We start from the raw sequence: 22383 nt of genomic DNA, 5'->3' as shown, positions 1-22383 counted from the left end.
CAAAATGCCAAACTCAAGGCTTCAAAACGGCAGTCCACAAACCAATGGGTGGTGTCACGGTGACTAAGTCCACTTCTTATATACAGTCTGTGATCGCAACAGACTTAAGTTATTTGCTACAGCTCACGTACTTCCCGAGCCAAATAGAACCTCAAAGAAAGAGCTCAGGTAGTCAGTGTCCTCATGTTGAGTTTACAGTAGCAGCCACCCCTCTCTGTTCCTATCTCTGTCTGATAGGAGGCTCATTCAGATCTAATGTGGAAACGGTAATTTCACAACCTGACAGTGACCAAGGCATTGAGAGTGACAATCAATGTTAACCCTGGGGTGAGTTAACTATGAGGTGGGCGTTTGATGGGGTCTCATTTAGTTCTTTGTGACACATGCCGTAGATATGAGGCGCTCTGTTCCACTCAATTATCAAAAGGGCAGGACAATAGTGCAGCAACACAGAGATAAGCAACCACATTTTGTGTCTCATTAAACAGGATAACGACTAAATAGCCCCTCTACTTAAAGCCCTGTTGTTCTGTGGTCAGTTTGCCACAAAGAAATCCTCACTTGAGGATTCAGCAGGCACGAGTCAATGGGAATACATGTCACCAGGTATGTGTTCTTTCTGCAAAGGCTGATGAGCATTTTGGTCGTTCGCCTCCATGCTATGCTGGGCAGAACTGTCAGACGGTTGCCTGGCAACGACACAACTAATTTTGTATGCTGCTATTGCTTTGACAGGAGATCACTGTGTCTTACAATCTGTTGATCATCCTGCTAACATTTTTGTTTCTCTGCAAAAAAAAAAAGGTTTAATAAAAGAAGCCTTGTAGATATTGAATTAGCAGATTTGATTGCTTTTTGTCTTTTTGTGTTATCGTGTTAAAATGAAGCACAGCATTTGCATACAATATTAATCCATCCAGAAACAACTTCCTCGTTATAAAAAGGAATAATTTTACATTTATACATAGCTTAGGTTTCCAAAGAGAGTTGAGCAACACCTTTTCATTTGTCAGTTGTTAAAATAAAAGGACGGAGTGATTAACGTGAATGATTGTTTCGAGACTGTTTGTTTGAACTGTGGTGGTACTTCATACAGCAGCTGAGTGAGAGGATCTGACGGAGGGTTAGCAGCATAGCAGTACATGTAGCACATTCTTCACTTCTTGGATGGAGTAGCCTACAGTCTACAGTTCTACTATCGTTGTCGTCCATTCATTTTACTCTTTTACTTTTTCTTTACTTAAATTAAAAAACATCTACTAAATAGTAGTGCTGTCAGAGTTAACGTGATACCACCGCATTAATGCAAGTTCGTTTTGACGCCACTAATTTCTTTAACGCATTGACGCAACTTGTGATATCTAGAGTGAAGATACTGGTATAAAATTAAACTAGAAAACCTAAGGAATCCAAGCCAATCACGTCATAGTAGCTTGTTGCGAAGGAGGCTAAATAACGCTCCAAACTTATGCTATATTTTGGTGAGGAAATACTGGCATGGCCATTTTCAAAGGGGTCCCCTTGACCTCTGACCGCAAGATATGTGAATGAAAATGTTTTTTTTGGGTACTCGCAAGCCTCCCCTGTACAGACATGCCCACTTTATGATAATCACATGCAGTTTGGGGCAAGTCATAGTCAAGTCAGCACACTGACACACTGACAGCTGTTGTTGTATGTTGGGCTTGAGTTTGTCATGTTATGATTTGAGTATGTTATACTAAATGCAGTACCTGTGAGGGTTTCTGGACAATATTTGTTATTGTTTTGTGTTGTTAATTGATTTCAAATAATAAATATGTACATACATTTGCATTAATCAAGCATATTTGCCCACTCCCATGTTGATAAGAGTATTAAATGCTTGACAAATCTTCCTTTAAGGTACATTTTGAACAGATAAAAAATGTGTGATTCATTTCCGATAATCACGATTAATTATGGACAACCATGCAATTAATCGCAATTAGATATTTTAATCGATTGACAGCCCCACTAAATACATAATTATAATTGTTTTCCGCTTAACAATTATGTCCTAGTAACCAATGCAGTCATATAAACCTGTGTCTTGTTCTGACAGTAACATAGACTGTAATTGAAATTAGGGAACATCAGTTATCACGCTGTGGCAACGTATGTGTTTCTCTAGAGGGATCAGAGTACTTTACTCATTTATATGTGTCCTGGAGCAAAAATGGTTCACTCCAAGACATTGACAGCATCTTTCTAACCTTCGGGCCAAGCTGCAAACCCAAGTTAGATAGTAAAAGTTGGAATCTAATAACTGTAGTAGTATAAATCACGCCACTCTTCTCCATTGTTTCTGAGCAAAAAAAAAAGGTAGAGCTTGAAAGTGGTAAATGGGGCGCCCAGGTGGCATAGCGGAAAGTGGAGTGTCTTTGTTGGCCTGGCGTTTCAATGAGGAGAGTTGGCAGTATTTCTGTTTGAAAGACGGCACGAGATCCTGTCCTAGGATTTACGTTAGTGACTCCTTACTGGTTAGTCGGGATGCGTGTTAACTGGACAGTAGGGGAATCTGAAATAGCTTGCTGCTCTCCCAGTGGAACTCCCCCCTGTCAGGTGATAGGAAGCAGTTGGCGACTCTGTGGGTGTCAGGTGAAGCACATGGTAGTCTACACCCTCCTAAAGTCACCAGTAGGAGTTGGCAGTGACAGGAAGTGCCACACACACGGGGAATTGGCGGCAACTAAATTGCTACATGCCAGATAGGCCAGTTGCTAGGTAACATACCAAACTGTTTGAGTCATGTTTTCACTGACTCTGGTCTAATCGTGGAACGCTTGTAATGTCAAGACATGTTCTGTGACAAAATGTATTTTCAGCTTCGCTTCACAACAGGAAACTGTAAACTGTGAAATATGTGGTGTAATGTTGGGCATCAAGAATTGTAATGGCATGTGCTATAACTCACTGCATTAACATTTTTATTTCCTTTCACAGACTGGCAGGAAAGAGAAAGGTGACCCATTGAACTCAGCCATTGATAAGATGACCAAAAAGACCAGGGACCTGCGCAGACAGGTGAGTGCACATTTCATGCTACATCTCAATCTCCCTTTCAAACACCTTCTCTGAAAAGAAGTCACTTTAAAGGTTAGGGCTGACGATATTTCATTCTCTCTTTTTTTAATGTTATCAAATCCTATGAATAGACCAAAACCAACAGTGTTTTTCTACATCTCTCAATACTGTCTTACACTTTCTGTGGCACTCAGCCTCGAGCCCATTCTTTCCTACCCAGGGCCTAAATCTTTAAAACCAGGTCAAAAATATATGCATTCATTTTTCCAAGGCTAAATAATTTTCTAACATTAGTTGTAGTTTAAAGCAAAAAAAATCTCAAAAAGGAGAAAGTAGATTCTGTATGTATTTATAGAGCAGGAGGACAGTGTATCTGGATCTGATCAAATAAAAACTACAGTTCATCTTAATTAAGGAACATCTCACACAGTGGGATAATGTCACTGTGTTTTAATATTTATTTGTACAACAATGACAATGCAATATATGTTTATTTGACAAGAACAAAAATATATATATATAATATATATTCTTTAATGACCTCACAGTTATTGTTTTTTTATCTTTTATTATCACAATATGACAAATTTACAATATGTAAACACTTTAACACTATATAAAAATGAAACATAATTAAATAAACAAAAAATGTGCAGAGCATCAATATTGGAATCCTATTTAAGTGTCAATAAAACATAAACAACTGACATATGAAATGACAAACAAAATTAAAATATAAATTTCTGAAATAAAACAACAAAATAAACATCGACCAAAGATCTATAAATAACATTATATTTATATTGATGAACTCAAATAACCATTCCATTCTTATTAAGGGTTCATTGGGGACGATGCTTCGAGTGATCCTGGACAGGTCACCATTAGGGCTGTCACAATATCAGATTGTCACTACATGATCATCGTGGACAAAATAATTCACGATAACGATATAATCGTGATATCTATAGAAGATTTCGGGGGAAAAAATCAGTCAAATTCATCTTGAACTTTGTTTATTGTGCGTTTTGACTCTTTTTGGCAAATTAATATACGAGTGTAGGGAAGTTGAGAGAGAGTCTGTAACCATAGCTGTATATATAAAATGATTTAATATGTGCTGGATTACTTATACAATATTATCATATGAGTATTATTAACATGACATTTTTAAATATCATTATCGTCAATACGGGTATATTGCGACACCCTATAGTCACCAGTAACAGGGTTAACAAACAGACAAACACATACAGTACATCCACTGCAAGAAATTTAGTGGGAGCATGCATAGGTAAGTCAAACATGGAGACATCACACAACCTCCACACAGACGGGAGCAGTACCGAGACTCAAAACCGGAACGTTCTTGCTGCGAGGTATCCACTGACACCCTGCGCTATTATGTTTCATGCTGTTTGAACTGTTAAGATCCAGTTTGACCACATATAAGAGCGCTGTTGAAATGTCTTTGCCTTTTTTTATATCATATGCTCTTTGAGCATTATTCCAAGCTTACATTTTATTTGCAAGTGGCCAGACATGGTGAACTAAGCGAACAATCAAATATATTTCAGGAATTCAGTGATATGGATCCCTAGCTCCACATTTAATACTCAAACTCAGAAGTGTTGCATCAGGAAGTAAAATTAGCTTCCAGATTACCCCCCCCCCACCAATAGTGATGAATAAGTAGATGAATCATGCTGTGATATGCAACGCTAGAACTCAACAGTAATATTGATTTATTTTTCATCTGGCTTTCCACTGAAAAAAACACCAAAGACACCATTCTTGAAAAAAAAAAGAGGACACTTAATAAGCGCACATAAGTGTCTGTTGATGTAATACAATCACTCAAGCATGCTTCTCGAGTACAATTCCAGTTAATTAAAACTCAGATTCTCATGACTTGCACCACTTGTCTTTTAGTAGTACAGTATTTGAGGACGCATCTTGCCCCAGAAAAAGCATTCATAAGACGACAGTTGTGGTCCCTGAATGCAGTTTCACTAGCAAACAACGCTTTCCTGTCATGCAGTGCAAGATGTTTTTATTTTGCAGGAGAGGCGCTCTGCTACCTGCACAGAGCAGCTGCGGTCGTGTCCTCTCTGACCTCTCAAGACTAGGGGATCATTCCAGATGGGATGCTATACTGCACCTCACCCTCCCTTTGGGCATTCGGTGGGGCCGCCTGACAGGCTGGCAGGCAGTACTCACTCTGACAGGATGTTCTATTGACTCAGGGTTCGGCTTGACAGAATGGGCGGTCTGTTTGAGCATCGAGTTTAGATGGGAGGGCAAACTCGCGGCGCACATGCAGCCATTACACGGAGCCGTGATACTGTAATTATGAGTTTAGCAAGTCAGTGGCGCCGTGTAGAGACACGAGACCTTCCTGAGGGGAGGAGCACTATTGTGCGTTTGAGCATTTCAGTCTCCACCATCTCCATTGTGAGAAGGGGGGGATCAAATATTAGAGCAGACGAGCACAAATGACAGACAAGCGTTTGTGAAATGGGAGCAGGTAAGAGCGAACAAGGCGTGTGACAACACTGCCAGAGAAATGCGGCATTGTTTTTTTCTTCTTTCATGCTGTTGTGTTTGCATACAAGACAATGCTAAGCTGTCTGTTATCCAGGGCAAACACGGTAGATGTCAAGTGTGCCTTTCCCACCCCCATTGTGTTCTCTTAATAAATGTAAATTTCAACAACAATGACAAACTGCAGGGCGGCATAACCATGCAGCATTTTGCATCATACAAATATTAAAGAATGAAAATAAATTATAAAAATAATAAAAAAATACAAAATATAAAATAGTAAATTTAGCATAAACAAAGAAATAAAATGAAATAAAGCATATCGTTAAGTAAAAATAAATAGTAATGACAATAGTATTGGTTAGAATTAAAGTAGGTGAGCCGGAGAAAGGCTTATATTAGTATTAGTAGTAGACCATAACATACACACACACAGACAAATGTAAAAGGAAGAGAAAAACTAAAGTGAAGTCTAAACCACAGACTCATTGAAGGTTTGACCATGCCCCTCAGCAGGGCAGCACGCTGAAATTTACATATGTTCTTACGAGCCAAGAAATCATAACAAACATCTAGACTATCAAAACTAAACTCCGTATTTTTTATCACCTGGCAACATTACATCGTGACAAGAAGCTCTGGATTGTCTTTGCTGAAAACTTCATCACCATAAGTCATTACACCTCATGCCTTAACAGCCTTTTAGCAGCAGGCGACTCTCTGCTTTCCTACTGTACATCTGGTGCTGGCAGCAGTGGGGCTTCTTTCATGCTGACCCTCTGGTCCAGGATGTAGGCAGTAATAATGGCGGCAGTAATAATTTCCCTGCTATGCATTGTAATTATAATAATAATAGGAAAAACAAAGCACTGGCCCTCACAGATAAAGGGTCTTTTTTGTTTATTATTTGCCAACAATAATACAAAAAGACCCTTTATCTGTAAGAGCTTTGTTTCTTCCTTTTTTGTCCTTGCCACTACGGTGCACCCAATACTGTTGAAGATTTGGAGCTGTGCTCGCTGCCACTTTCCTCAATTATAATAATAATAATAAAATACTATGGACTGTATCTTATATTGTGCCTTTCAAAACAACATTTGATAATTAACAAAACATAAGATAAAGACTTTTCAAGATAGGACATATGATAAAATATGTTTGATGTAATTATGCAGGCATATATTGAAGCAATGTCACAAAATAAAAGCAAAACACTATTACAATAAGAGATTGGAAAGTGAAAAACTGAAAGGTATTTAAAAAAAAATGGTACACATGCACATTTCATGGTAATTAGGTGGAAATTAGCAAGTAACCTATTTGAAATTTCTTTGGAATTACTGCCAAATTACCCCAATATTTACCTCAAACTTGATCAAAAATTACTTTGTTATAAACATTATTTAATAATTATATGCTAAAATAGCATATAATGGTTAAAATAGGGCCCTTAGGCTTGAGAAGCGGCTGTGCACTGCTCTTCATCGGAGGTGGAAAACCAAAACTAATAGAAGACACTTCTGATCAGGCACAAATCTCACCATTGTGTGACTTATTGTCTACAGAAATGTTACCTGGTAGCTAATGTAATGATTCAGGGAGTTTTCTAAGAAATTTCAAATAAGTTATTTGCTAATTATTATCTATTTATCAGCAGACATGGAAATAAAGCATATCAATTAACTTTGTATTCTTTTCCTGGAAATGTATTAAATAAATTAACAGCTATTGGGAAACAGCGGAATATAATTATTAAATAATGTTTATAATAAAATATTTTTTGATAAATTGGGGTAAATATTGGGGTAATTTGGCAGTAATTCCAAAGAAATATATGTTATATAGTTTACTTGCTAATTATCACCTAATTACCCCTGAAATTGGCAGACCTGTAAAATGAAGTGTTGCCAAAAAAATATATAAAGATAATTATGATTGAAAAAGTAGGTCACCTCTGGTCTTAAGGCTGGACGTGCCGTACAACCTGGTAAACATACACACCCAAACACACACACATTTTTTTTCTTTTGAATCAATTCCAAAACTAACCAGTAACTAGTGAAGGGAGTCCAAAATATAGACGATAAATCGTATTCCTTTAATTGGTTAAAAGTCATATGGCAGCTGTAGTGAGGCATTTCTGGCTCAGGAACAATTGTTTGCAGTTGTACAAACAGGACAAAGTAAAAGCATCAATAACATTATCCACCTCAAGGATAGCAGATTCAAAATGTATAATTTTAGTAATCTGTAAAACTATTTAAAATGTAGCATCAAATCAGAGGGCTGACAAAATAGCTGGGAATAAATGGACATCTTTTCCAAAAAATCTATTTTGTATTTGTGTATAATATGTGTAAGAGGAAGAACATTTGAAAATCAATAAAAAAAATGTGATCCTTGTAGCACACTTAAAATAAATGATGAAGAGGATGCAATTAGGGTTGACTCATACTGTATCGGATATCAGGCCAATACTGACTCAAATAGCTGGATCAGGTATCGGTGACAATGGGGCCGATCTATTCAATTCAGTTCAGTGTTTATATACTATAAACATTATATACTGGAATTTGAATCCCTGTTTAAGTTTTAACCAATTTGTTGCTGCATTAACGAGGTTTACACTTGAATTGTAATTCCTTTTTAATTTTGAAGATTTTTTACCAAGTTGCTGGTATAGGATATATTATTTTGTAAATAAACAACAATTCAGAAAATATATATCTATGTATTTATTTGTTACATTTTGTTTTACAAACATAGTAAAGCAATGTGTAAGTCAAGCCTCATGTTGCCTTACACATAAAAGAAGGATCCAAGTCTCTTCCTCACAGTGAGGCATACAGCTTATTAATTTAACACTGGTATCGGAACGGTACTCTGTATCGGCCGATACCCAAAGCCCAGGTATCGCTATCGGTATTGGGAATGAAAAAGTCGGATCGATGCATCCCTAGATGTAATACCTGTTATAGCAGGTAGGACTGTGTCAGAAACTGAAACCAACAACAATAATGTAGTGGGATCCAGTGGCGTCAGAACAGAGCACTCAGCTCAATTCCAGTACGCTGCTCCACTGAAGAGTGTAACCTTTCTTTTGCTGATTTCCAAGGCAAGAGATTGTAGGACTTGTAAAGACATGTATTTATTTAACTTTCACACTACCAAAGCAGCCAGCCAGCGTTATTTGTATGGCTTCTTGAATTGCATTGAATAATGAGATTAAAGTGAAATTAAAGTGTTAAATAATTCTGCTTTACCGGTGTTAGTCCATTATACTGTTGTTGGTGTGATGTAGATAGTGATACTAATGTGTACTCCAATGTAATACTACCTTTTCTGATAGTGAATCAAATGCTTTCATGTATTCATGGACGCATAGCTTGAGTATCATTGAAAATGTGACGAGAGTGAGGAGATGAAAGGAATATGGTCTGTATTTGATGCTATACAGCACAGTAGATGTGGTGTAGGTGTAGAGATCAGGGAGGTGAATGGACGTGTAGCGACTTCGGCTTTCATGCAGGACTTCGCCTACATTCACTGAACGTTAACATTTGCCTTTTCATTCACTGCAACCATGATCTTTCCTAACCTCTTTGCTTAACCCTAACCATGGTTTATATGCCATAACCATGATCTTTCCTTCGTCATGTGCCGACCCTGTAGAAAGCTAGAATTACAAAAGAAAAAGAAAAAAAGGCATTACACGTTTAACAAATGGGGTAATCTGGGTTTTGTTTAATTTTGGTGAAACTCGGAGGGATAACATAATTTGATACTGTGTCTTGCTGACTAGTGTCGACATTAAAGGCCAAAATGTACCTTAAATTCACAGAATTTACTCAAATCAAGCTAGCACAAAGTACTACTCCTATACTGATTATCCTGAACGAATCACCTGCTGGTGAAGAGACTCAGAGCTGCACGTAGTATTGAGTATTCTTATCCTTGTTTGTTAAGCATTTACATGCATAATTTCAGTATTTCAAGAGTGGTTGAGCCCATTAAGCGCCACTACCACTTTGCATGTGCCCATAGAACTGGGGTTATAATCAGGGCTGTCAAAGTTAACAAGATAATAATGCCTTAACGCAAATTTGTTCTAACGCCATTAAATTCTTAGACACATTAACGTAAATTGCAATTTGTAAGTTGTAGTGGGCTCAGTTGTAAAGCTAGAGTGAAGATATTGGCATCATATGAAACTATAAAAATCGAAGGAATCCATTGGTACCAACCAATATGACCACCTGTCTAGCTTGTTATGAAGGAGGTTAAATAACGCTCCGGACTTGCGCTAAATTTTGGCGAGGAAAAACTGGCATTTTCAAAGGGGTCCCTTGACGATAATCGCAAGCAGTTTCGGGCAAGTCATAGTCAAGTCAGCATCATGTAAATATGTGAATCGATTGACAGCCCTAGTGATAATGAATAGTCATTGTTTCCACTTGGTTTAAAGAAATTACTAAATTAATTTAAGTTCAACTTAAAATCAGCTGAGCTTTGACCTTGTTTTCTCATAAGAAACTTGATATGCCAGATGAGGCATCTTAACAGATCACAGGAATAGAATGTCAAGGCAAGCTAGCGAGTGATTCTGTAGCTCCGTAATTGAGCCCACCAACTCAAGCTTGAAAATTAGTAATCCAAACTGGAAGTCATTTAGGTTAGTGGCCATATCATCCCCCTTGATTTGGCTTAACCAAGTCAGGCTGGTCATCAAGTCTACTTTAGTGTTCTAAGGCCCGGCTTACTTAATGAATATTGTTATGCAGCTTGTGCATCTGTGTTCATAAGACTATCCTGAAAGTCAGATAGTTGCATAGACCATGACTCACTTGCCATTTTGCATGAATGTCAGTAATAGCTGCATTTTGAAATAGATGCCATTAGAGAACGAACCTACTCTTACAGTGCTCTTCAAGTTAGGAGTCTTAGAAACATGGCAGGCAGTGGTTGTTAAGGTGAGGACTCTTGAAGAGGCTCAGTCGGCCTCTCTAATAGACCAGAACATCGAGTAGCTTGCTCAATTTTGCAATAACAGAGAATGGATATAAAATGTACACTATACTCAACTGATATAATGTGTATATTTGCAAAATATAAGTTACAGCACATCCATAGCTGCCATTAGACATGAGTATGTTTTAGCCTCTGGCTCTTTTTGAGAGTTGCACACTGAGGGAGAGCTGATAAATACCACGCACTACAACCACTTTGCATATTTTGTTATCATGGGTATTTTTGTATTTTTAGACATTCTTTTTGCTTTTAAAACCACGACTGCAATCAACAATGCAAGGGGAACAATGAAGAAGACATTTTTTACTATAGAAAGAAAATGAGAAGTGGGCTTGACAGCAGGACAAAAAATACAAAAACAGCATAATTCTTAAGATTTAAATTCCTTTCCTTCCTTTAATTAGCATTCACTAGGTAACCAACCCGACAAAGTTGTTGGAAATGAGCCATGTGTTCTACCCTCTGTCATCCTGCCTGTAATGAACGCATCTGTCAAGTCATCTCTCTGGGCTGTATTTTGACTGATGGCTGATTCCAGGATTCCCTATAGCACAACTGCCTCACACATTTTTTTTCCCCCATTCTCTCTTTCTCTTTCTGCTTTGGGATGTTGAAATCATTTCCATTGCTGCCATTAGTCTGTTGATTAGTACAGATGTTTTTAATTGTTGAGGGTTATCATGTTAAGGAGGAACAGCTGCTATGAAACTCGTCAGCTGTAACTCTTTGTTTAGACTAACAATTTAAGATTATCTGTGAATCCTTTAGATCTGTTCCTGCAGAAATGTGTACATGCATTAAAGCTCCATCAGCTATATCATTGCAAATTCCCGTTATCTGAGACACTGGAAATTACACAGCCATTTTTGGAACCATTACGTGTTGATAGCTAGACTAATAAACATGTGTATATATTATTTAAAGTTATATTTTTAGATATCAGCATTACTTTAAGTGACAGTCAAGAAACAGTAAACACAAAAGGCAGAACATAAATTTGACTTAAAATGACTTTCATCAAAATATCAACTTGTTAATTATTATTTATGTGACGTAAAGCTTCAGTAGGCAGAATGTTTTTGGCTTCATTGGGCAAAAATTCCATAATCTTTAAGCATATTTTAATTCAAGTGTTCTGAGCGATAAATAGACTTCTGCACCTCCTCATGGCTAGCCCGTGATGGGAGACTTTGACCAATCACAGGTCATTTCAGAGAGAAAGCTGTTCCTATTGCTTGTTTATTCAAAGGAGGCAGCTGTAAATCACTTGCGAACTCCGATCAAACGGTCAAACTAGGCAGCGCTGATCAAATAAGAACTAATATTTTGTTACTGTAATGACTATTTCTCACCTTAAATGTTTTCAGAAACATCTTGTAGTGTACTGTTTAGCTGTAAAATTAGAAGGTTTGGGTGCTTGGTGTTTCCTCAACTGATCTCAACATAGCTGTCGGGTCACAAACTTTCTCATTTTACAACTAAACAGCACACTACAAGATGTTTCTGAAAACATTTTATGCGAGCATTTCAGTAACAGAATATTGATTCATATTTGATCAGCGCTGCCTAGTTTGACCGTTTGATCAGAGTTTGTGAGTGATTGACAGCTGCTCAGAGACGGCAGGTTCCAGCTCGGCTCTGATTGCTTGTTCTCCTCCGGTCTGTGAAATCTTGCAGATGCCATTAGGAGCACTGGAGGACACCAGAGGCACATGATTTGTTTTCAGATTACCTGTTTTATGCACTACTGTCAGGATATAGAGACCATTTTATAAAAAATATCTTTTTTAAATCATATTTGCTCCAATTCTACCTACTGCAGCTTTAACTTGTTAATTATTGTGACTTAAAACTCATAAAAAACAAACCCGCAGAGCATTATCACCTCTTACCGCTCTCGTCAGCATCAGTTCCAGATGCAGCAGACAGCTGTTGAGCTGCGTACAATGAGTATGCTACTTCCCTCAGTAGTTGTTGGAGACAAAAAACAAAGCTATAAGTAGAGCGAATATTGGATTTACATTCAGGTAGCACACAACTCTGTTGCTCTGTATCAGCTTGTTGTGTAAATAAGCAACTGTTTGCTAAAAAGTTCACCATATCAACTTTATAAGGTGATGATATGTCAGTGTTGTTTTGACAGTTTATTTCTGCTGCTAAAGTGGCCAAAAAATCCGTTAATGCATGTTTAGACAACTAAATCGCAATTACAAACTCGGCCATACTCACAAATAACATTATAATACAACATGATTTAGTGTGGTAAAGGGCCCAGCTTGTTGAATCCAAACTGCATCACCACAAACTAAGCTTGCTCACACAAGCCTATCGATAGACAGCGTTGATATGGGAAGATTCTGCAAAACCTTACATTACATTCAATGGCTTGTCATCAATTACAGCATTTTTTTTTTGTTCATCAATCACCAGTAAATTATACACATATTAACAGTTCCAAATCTGTTTAGTATTTTATAATTATTTAGTAGTTAATGGTTAGCGGGGCAACCTTAACTCAATATATGTGCTATGGCAGAAAAAAAAAGGTTGGGAAACACTTTCCTAAAGGCTTGGTCACTCAGTAAGAATGAAGCAGCCCTGAAGGTTTAGAAGGGTGTCTCGCTGATAAATCACTACCCAGTGAATGCTCTGCTCCCTCTATTGGTGTTAAACAGTCCAATAATCCTTGGCTTTTGTCCTGAAGTAAACTGCCAGGGCTCTGCCTGCCACCTCAAACACAGATTTGGTTTGTGCATTTTCTTACATGTGATTGACCTAAGGGAGTGCAGTGTTGAATGTGGTGCAATATGACCAGATGCGGGCGCTATAACAATGAACTTTATGTTTTGGGCTGTACTTTTGAACCGTAAGGCTAATAAATAAAAAATGTCTATCTATAAAAGCCACGCCCATTTGCATCTAAATTGATTTTCTACCATTTTGAATTGTGTCCAAATCAGATTTTTTTGCTACTCTTCTTTCAAATTGTGCAATTGGCACCAAATTTGGTACAGAACATCTATGGACCAATTCGGAAAAATAACTTTTTGGGATTGTTGATGTTCCATTCAGTTTTGTCATAGCTGGCCCTCAAAGTTAGCTCAAATGCAGCGGGGACATGATGTCTGAGTGACCATTACAAATTCTGTGCCATTTGGCCAGTAGGTGGTGCTGTAGCAGCATCATCTAACTATAAAGCAAATAGTATCCGTCTGCCTATCTGTGCATGTACTGTATGTATGACTGCCTTCACATATCTCAAGAACCGGTCATCCAATCAACTTGACACTTGGCAGGTGCAAGCAGCCATACATACCGTGGTTCTCGACAACGCTGCAAGCAGCAGAACTTCTGTGGGCACTCGCTCCGAACAGGCACCGCACTAGTTATTTAAAAAACCTGCAGTAGATGCAGGTGATCAACAGTCAGCGCGTCATGTAAAACACCTGCCAGCGCCAGTTCTCCTTTGGGAACATAAACACTTCAATGTACAAGCACCATTTATGCATCCTATCCTTGTTTCTAAAACTGGATTCCCCTGGCTAGTGTTTTATTTTTTCAGGACGCATCCAAAGAAAGCTCTGAGACGAGGTATCTAATGTGTTTGTCCTTAGACTGTTGATGATCAGTCAGTCCCTCCCCCCCCCCCCCTTTCATTTCTCCACTCTCCTCTCACTAATCATCTTCCCATGCTCCCTGATAGATATCATATATGAGAGCTATTACTTAATTTTTGATTTGCTCAGGCTGTTTCCCCTCAGCCGTGACTCCAGCCGTTTATGCTGTGATTGCTCTTGACATTTTAATAAGAAACTTTCCTGTGCTGACCCCAAGGTACCCACCGCTATGTGTTCTGAATCACAAGTGAAACATAACAGAAACCAAAGTGCAACTGTAAACATTCATAAATGCAGCATCGTGATCCCTTTCAAATTTGTGGTTTCCACCCTCTACATGTGTTAAGACTCTACGGATTTATCAACAAGTCGAGACTTAATGCGTGTGAGTTCACATGATAATTCTCTCTATATGTTTGCAGTCCTTTTAACATGAATTCATTAATTTGAGTCATACACTGATCATGTTTGCAACAGTTTCTCTCATGCATCTGTTTTTTGTGACCGAGCAGGTGTCTTATCCCACAAAATGCAAACATTTCCCCCATTAAAACGCAAATGCGCCAAATGAATGCTAATCTGATCTTTGAAGATCACACAGCCCTCCCACTTATCAGTGAGCAACACAGATATTCGTCTGTCAAGTTTTGTCATGCATATGCATCATCTTAATTATTTCACAGAGCTTCTTGTTAGCCACTTCAGTATCAGGTGGGATTCACTGCTGTTAATGTTAGCTATTTCCCCTCTTTGGATGGCAAGGGTAAAGAGATCTACAGGATAAGAGGCATGATGGAGGGATAAGTGGAGGTGTAATTACCCTGTTTTCCATTAAGAAACTCAACCACATATTAATTCATTTATTTATTCATTCATTCATTCACTCGCAGATAGCCTACCTCCAATTGGATAATTGAACCAGGATCATTCAGAAACCTCTGCAATACCGCTAAACATTTATGGTGCAATGCAACATTATTGATCTCACTGTATGGCACAAGTGTGCAGACGCTCAAACAAATTATGCAGACATCTGAACATTACACCCATATTTGATTGTCAGAACCTCTCATTGCAAAACCAATGGGCGTTAATATGGTGCTGTAACAGCCTCCAATCTTCTCGGAAGGATTTCCATAAGAATCTGCTGGGATTTGCTCCCATTCAGCTTAGCCGCCGTATCCTAGCTAACGGTGCTAACAGTGAAAACAAAGGCAACACTGCTGGCAGAGATAACAGTGTGGGTGCCACGCCTCCACAATGGCGCGGTCGGTTGGGATGGCGTTATCAGCTGTAACCGCCGTATGAGCACAGTGCAGAGCAATAGCTGTGAGCTAACCAGTGGGGCACGCTCACATGCACTAAAAGCACGAGCAGCCAGCCCGGCTAATTAAACAAAGCACATAAAAGCTTGGATTACAACACACACGGAGGGAGAGTGACTTCATTTTCTGCTCAAGTAGACATTACTCCTCCTATCTTTACATAGAAAATAGTTGTTTTACTGCTATATTAATGCTCTGGATATCATATAGAGAACCTTTAAATGGCCTAGCCCAAATCATAAAAAGCAGCTCAAACATGTCCACAGACTTTTGGCCCTACAGTGTATCTTTCTATCTATCTGTCTACCTCTCCGTCGGTGTATCTATCATCACAGCAGTCTTGGCTCATTGCTATGTTTCATTTGTAACATTTCTTCAGCCTTCATGCTGCCAATAGCATTTTTTTGGAAAAATGAAATGTTTGGCCACAAAATGAAACCCAGGATACAATACCAACACCCATCACATTTCAAAAAAAGAAAAAAAGGCTCAAATATTAATATGTAAAACTAAAAACCTGATGCATTCCGAACTTGAATCCATTGTGGCACGGCACGACTGGGAGAAAAATAGCTGCCCCGCTAACTTATAATGAGCAGCGCCTTCGCTATCTATTGGAATTCCAGGTCTATTTCCTTTAAGTGTTGAAATGCTGAGGGAGTGTTAGAGGAGAGACGGTGGGGGTGGAGCATGGAGGGAGGTGAGATCTGAAAGATTGAAGATGGATTTCTGTAGGAGTGGTGTGTGGGCATTAGAATGCTGATGGTGCAGGAGAGAGTCTGACTTGGGAAATCACTCGTCTGCATCATTTCTCCACTCAAACCGACCGTCAGAATCAGTTTCACTGTCGGGCATTCATGAGTATCCTGAAGCCTAACACTCTCTTATCACACTTATCCTATGCATAATATATGCGCTTCAACTAGTGATTGCTCCTCAGTAACAACAACAACAACAACAACAGCTTGTAATTTACAGGAATATTTCTACTCAGTAGATATCCAAAAAAATCGTTCCAAACTCTGATCAATCCCTTCAATTCCCTTTTTTTATCTTCTTAAATTTACACTCAAACCAAAAAAGGTCTGGTTGACTAGGCTTTTTATTATTGGATTCAAGCCAATCCATGACTGGCAAAGAGATTATGTGCAGCTTTTGAAAGCCATTTTAACAGAGATCAGGATACACTGAACAGAGAGAGGATCATTTTATGAGTGTTGGCTTTCATACCCCAGTGATCTGCGTCATGACTGAATGTATATATATATATACATATATATATATATATACATATACACACATATATATTGTCAAAACAATATAAAAATGTCTAATCTATATATTTTTCTATATTGTTTCTATCACAATATAGGCTAGGCCTATATTTATTTATTTATTCCTTACTACAATTAAAACTTTTATGTTCATTTTGCATTCAAGTTCCTAAAATGACTCAAAAATAGCTTTACCCTGTAGTTATTTCATATAGACTATTTATTTATTGAATTACCAGAAAACATACTATATTGTGATATACTGTATATCGTTATCGAGATATAAAATTACCTGTATGATGATAATAGATTTTGGCCTTGTCGCCCAGCCCTAATCTTTATGCTATCTTAGTCTGTTTAAATGCATGTCCTGATAGGATGAGTTTTGCACCGACTGGTCACTGCATTCTGGTACTTTTTGCTCTTGCTTCTCCTTTACCATTTTTCTGATTTTTCATACATACCATTGTCAAAGTCTCCACCACCATGGGCTCAATCCTAATGATGGACACACGCATGGCCCAAACATGTGCTGTGTCCCAATTCCAATTTGTTTCTTGTCAGTATGCAAGAAATGTATATACTATATACTGTTTTATATTATAGTACATTATACAAGATGCAACAGACATCAGTAGTACTGCATTGTTTATCTTCCTAATCTAAGATCCACTTTTTTAAATATAATTTATTGTGACAATTCCTTACAGCTCTTCCATTTTGTTCATGCAATTTAGTATGCATATTTACACCTTCGAGTATACTTAACGTTGTCACTTCCCCATTGTCAACACTCAAAACCTGGCTGAATGAAGTACTAATTTATGAAACAGTGATAGGTTGCAGGTAGGGCAATTATCTTTCCACATGCAAAATGCAGCTCAACAACATCCCCTCCATTACTTTGTTTACTGCAGTGAGAACATTGTTAAAGTAATCACAGTTAAGGTCTACAAACAACCCCAGATCCTCTATTTCCACCTTTTCCTAGAGTGATCATGTGTCATCTGTCACACCTTTATCCAGTGCTGCAACAGCACTAACATAGTGTGAAGATAGTTCTGGCAATGCAAGATTTCAATCTCCACTGATTCCCCACCCTTCCCACCAGGTGACAGGATAGCAAGCTTACACAATTGCACTGGTGCAAGTCTGTCCTCTGCTGAGTGAAAAAGATGCAATATTCGCAATTCAAAAATGTCAAAGTTTATCAGCCTTTGAGAAAAGCATCAGTCTCTGTACACATCTCATCACATCAGTGATCCAGGATTATAGGGTTCTGGATAAAGGAGTGCTTACAGAGAGTGTGGGCTTCAGGTTGTTTACAGCATTTGCAGACCTGTCATGTCCACTAGACTGGCCAAATCTATTCTCTTTCCAGAGGCAATAGTGATGGATTATCTGCCCTTAGGAAGGCATCATTTACTATTGTTCCCCTGCACTCTGTGGACTGGCAATTAAGTTTGTAATTGCTGCAGGTTATTTAAGTGCGATTGACAGACTTACATATGATTTTTTTGTTCGTTAAATTAATTTCCCCTTGTCAGTCACAGCTATTAGCCTTCCCCACCATCTCCCTTGCTGCTTAAACATTCTTTTTAATTCAGGAATACGGTCACAGTGTTTGCTTTACTACCACCTAATTATAGAAGATGGCTCGAAAAGTCAAACAAATCTCTGTCATCCATGTTGTTAATTAAACACGTTTCATCATTTGAATGTGTGGAGAAGTGATAACCGGTCAGAAACGACTTTTTGTGTGGTGTGCATACAATTTAAGCTGTTTTCGTTTGTATAGACCTTAATTGAGTTACTGAATCACTGAATATTACATTCCTCATGATGTTGATGTGTTAAAGAAATTCTAGTAAAGTGGGATTAAAAGTGCTATTGAAACATTGATAACAGCCACTATATGTCAAACTCCCCATCCCCCGTTCCATTGGATTCACTTCACAACAAGTGGTTGCCAGTTCATTGCACAACCTGCATATTTTGTGGTTGAGAGGAGTGAGACTCAGACAGACAGTCATACCATTTATCCATTTTTTTCCACACTAACTGGCAACTTGAATCGCTGATGACACAGAGATACTGTGATACCAGCGTTGTTTTACTATTTGCTCACAAGCCTTGTTAGAAGTGGGAACCAAACGTCAGATATCTTCCACTGAAATAAACAAAACATTAATATTGGACCCGCCAACATTATTAAAATGATTAATTCACAATCCTAATTTTTATTTAATTTTTTCAGGAAAAGCCATATTTTTATTTGGCACCTTTCTAAAAGCTCTGTGTATGTATTATTTTTTTTTTTAACAATTTGTGGACATAACAATTGTATCAATAAGGCCTTTAACAAAGTGTTATGGTACTGTGACAATTACAGTAACACAACACCACAATAATTTATTTAAATAGCATATTGAACTTGAATCAGTTGTGTTAATAATTATGTATAGGATATAATCTTGAACTCATACCTCTGTATTTTGTAGTGAAAAGAATTAGAGCAAATTCACCAATGATGGAGGCTTAGAGACTGTAAATTGCCTCATAACAAATGAATGGTGATGCTACATGGGTGGGAATCCACCTTTTGTCCCTATAGTGTATTCTTATCTGTTTTAGTGCCGGTCTCATGTGACTAACTCCCTCTTTGTGTAAGATAAAGGACATGTCTGTTGTGGTGTCTATGCTGTTCCCTCTGGCATCTCATCAGATATCCCAGTGAGGGCCATCAGGGTCCATTTACTGTCTTATAAAACAACCAGTCCCCTGCCAGTTTGGTTCAAAACGATTCCATAAACAAAGATATAAGTCGCAAAGTCTGCCCTAGTAAAAGCCTTATGGGAAAAATGACACCTTACAAGCAATTTACACTCCGGCCCGTTGAGAGTTCTCCTCCTCTTTTTTGCTCTCCCTCTTTCTTTTACCTCTCTCTCTGTGTTCGTTCACCCCCTAATGTTACCACATCATATTCATCACAATGCTAAATGATATGCAATCATTGCCAAATGTAACACAGTGAAGTCATCTGCAATAATATTAATTATATGACCTGTTCCCCATCTCTCTCCTTCTGCATTCTAGTTGAGAAAGGCGGTGATGGACCACATCTCAGACTCTTTCCTGGAGACCAACGTCCCTCTGTTGGTGCTCATTGAAGCGGCTAAGAGTGGAAACGAGAAGGAGGTCAAGGAGTACGCCCAGGTGTTCCGTGAACATGCTAACAAGCTGGTGGAGGTCAGTCATGAATTATACACAGGGGCACACGCATATACTTACATATATCTATTCTTATTCGCCAGTTCAGAACTTAATGAGTTATGTGCATGTTGTGTGTGAATATATGAGCAATGCAGGTCAGGTCACCATAATGGTGCCAAGAATTAGGATTTCAACCAGCGCACAGAGGCATTGTTCCCACTGAGCAATGCAAACCTTCCTCATTAAAGCGGCAGTAGGCGAGATTGGAGCAAACATGATTTTAAAAAGTCATTTTTATATTTTATATAAAGCATGAGACAGGTAATCTGAAAACAATCCTGTTCCTCTGTGTCCTCCAGTGTGCTCTGGTGCTCCTAATGGCATCTGCAATATTTCAAAACAACCAATCAGAGCTGATCTGGAGCCTGCCGTCTCTGAGCAGCTGTCAATCACTCACGAACTCCAATCAAACGGTCAATATAGGCAGCGCTGATCAAATATGAATCAATATTCTGTTACTGTAATGCCTATTTCTCAACTCAAATGTTTTCAGAAACATCTTGTAGGGTACTGTTTAGCTGTAAAATGAGAAAGTTTGTGACCCAGCAGCCATGTTGGGATCAGTTGAGGAAATACAAAGCACCGCCCACGAGCCGGAGCAAACTTTCTCATTTTACAGCTAAACAGTACAGTACAAGATGTTTCTGAAAACATTTTACGTGATTTAAGTGATTTACAGTTGCCTCCGTTAAATGAACAGCCAATAGGAACACTCGCTGTCTGAAATTACCTGTGATTGGCCAAAGTCACCATGCTGAATGGTTATTATGGAATTTTTGCCCAATGATGCCAAAATAAAATTCTGCCTACTGCCACTTTAATAAGAAGAGAGAAATGCAGTCTAGACTGTATGTCGAAACCATAAATATACACATTAGAAATTGTTATATTGGCAAAAATATATTGTTTTAAATATTTGGTATTATTTGATAGTGGTTAGAGAAACTGCCACAGAACATGCAAAAAAAACAACAACAAATGTATTACACTGTAAAGCAGATTTCAGACACACACACTCACACACACATACACCTCATCTAGAGTTCTGTATTCATCTTGTATGCACATTCTTGCTTTCACTTGAATGCCGTACAAATACCTTTTCTCCCAGACAGTGGGGGAAATGTTATTAAATTATTTGCAATGTGGTAACTTGGCAGAATGGAGGTACATCTCGCTCCTAAACGTGCTTCTTCTTCCTAACTGCGTGTGCAGACATTTGTGGCTGAAATCAAACTGCATACCACAACTTGAAGCCTCAACCATCATTGACTTTTATTTTAATTTTAGAAATAACATGCTCGCTGTGCAGCTCGGCATGCAGAACTCAGCGTACTTGCAGCATGGAAAATAGACCTGTGTCCTTGTTTTGTTTTTTCCTTATGTGCTTCATTGTGGTGATGCAAATAGCCAATCTCAGCTCAAGCTTACATGTCTAACTTATACAGTCTTGGATAACTGTTTTTTTTCACTTGCTGATTCAGTTGCATACATTTTAGACTAAACTGTTTGCATGTACATCATGTGACAGTGACTTTTTTGTTGCTATTAATAAACCATTTAAAATAATATTGCCTATGCCACACACTAAATGCTCCGTCAGAAGCAAACATGTACATGAATGTCCACCAGCCTGCCACTGCACCACCTTTCTAAAGGTTAACAAATGATGATCACAGCAACTATAAATATAGCTTTCTGGTAGATGTTTTTCTTACTATATGTACCTATGTATACTGGTGGGCAGTTATTGTTTACCTGTGTAAGGCTACAGGCACTGGGGGTCTGTTTACACACTGTTGTCTCTTTTGACTTAGTTTGTAGCCAGTAGTCATACCTTTAAGGAGATGCTATGAAGAAGTCTGGCTTCCATTTTATAATTATCCAATACTGAGATAGATTCATGCAGCAAGAGTAAGTTACAGTTCATGTTACTGCCACATGCTGCTGGTGTACTGACGTATAACCTGCTTATAATCCAGGTAAATAACGCAAAAAGTGTCACTCAGCTTTGTTGCATATTGAAAATGTGTGCTGTATTGAAACTATGAAAAAGCTTCTGCTCCTCTTCATCTAACCACACTATCTGTGTGTGTCTCCATGCTTTTCTTAATTTTGCTCAAAAAACAAACCTGACACTATAATCTACATGTTTAGGAGCCAATTAGTCTTTTATTTTTACTCAAGTTGCTAAAAAGTCACCGTTGTTCATCAGATGTCATCATTATTTTCAGATTTGTTCTCCTTTATCAGGTTTTGAGATTTAATAAAATAATT

The 22383-nt window shown here is 38.2% G+C and overlaps 1 protein-coding gene across 6 annotated transcripts in view; it reads left to right on the top strand.

Annotated features, from left to right (window-relative positions):
• Positions 1-22383, top strand: part of ctnna2 (catenin (cadherin-associated protein), alpha 2) — a 382091-nt gene that overhangs the window by 271901 nt on the left and 87807 nt on the right. For 5 of the 6 annotated variants that reach the window (XM_074629996.1, XM_074629998.1, XM_074629997.1 and 2 more), the window contains 2 exons: positions 2965-3045; positions 19930-20082. In XM_074629996.1, coding sequence (XP_074486097.1) covers positions 2965-3045; positions 19930-20082 — 234 coding nt within the window. Of the gene's footprint in view, positions 1-2964; positions 3046-19929; positions 20083-21396; positions 21645-22383 lie in introns of those variants that run through there. The other variant, XM_074630002.1, reaches the window with a different exon arrangement.

This window comes from Sebastes fasciatus, chromosome 3, assembly GCF_043250625.1.
Source record: "Sebastes fasciatus isolate fSebFas1 chromosome 3, fSebFas1.pri, whole genome shotgun sequence".
NCBI classification, from domain to species: domain Eukaryota; kingdom Metazoa; phylum Chordata; class Actinopteri; order Perciformes; family Sebastidae; genus Sebastes; species Sebastes fasciatus.
The sequence above is the reverse complement of the archived record's forward strand: the minus strand, read 5'-3'. Positions and strand labels throughout refer to the sequence as shown.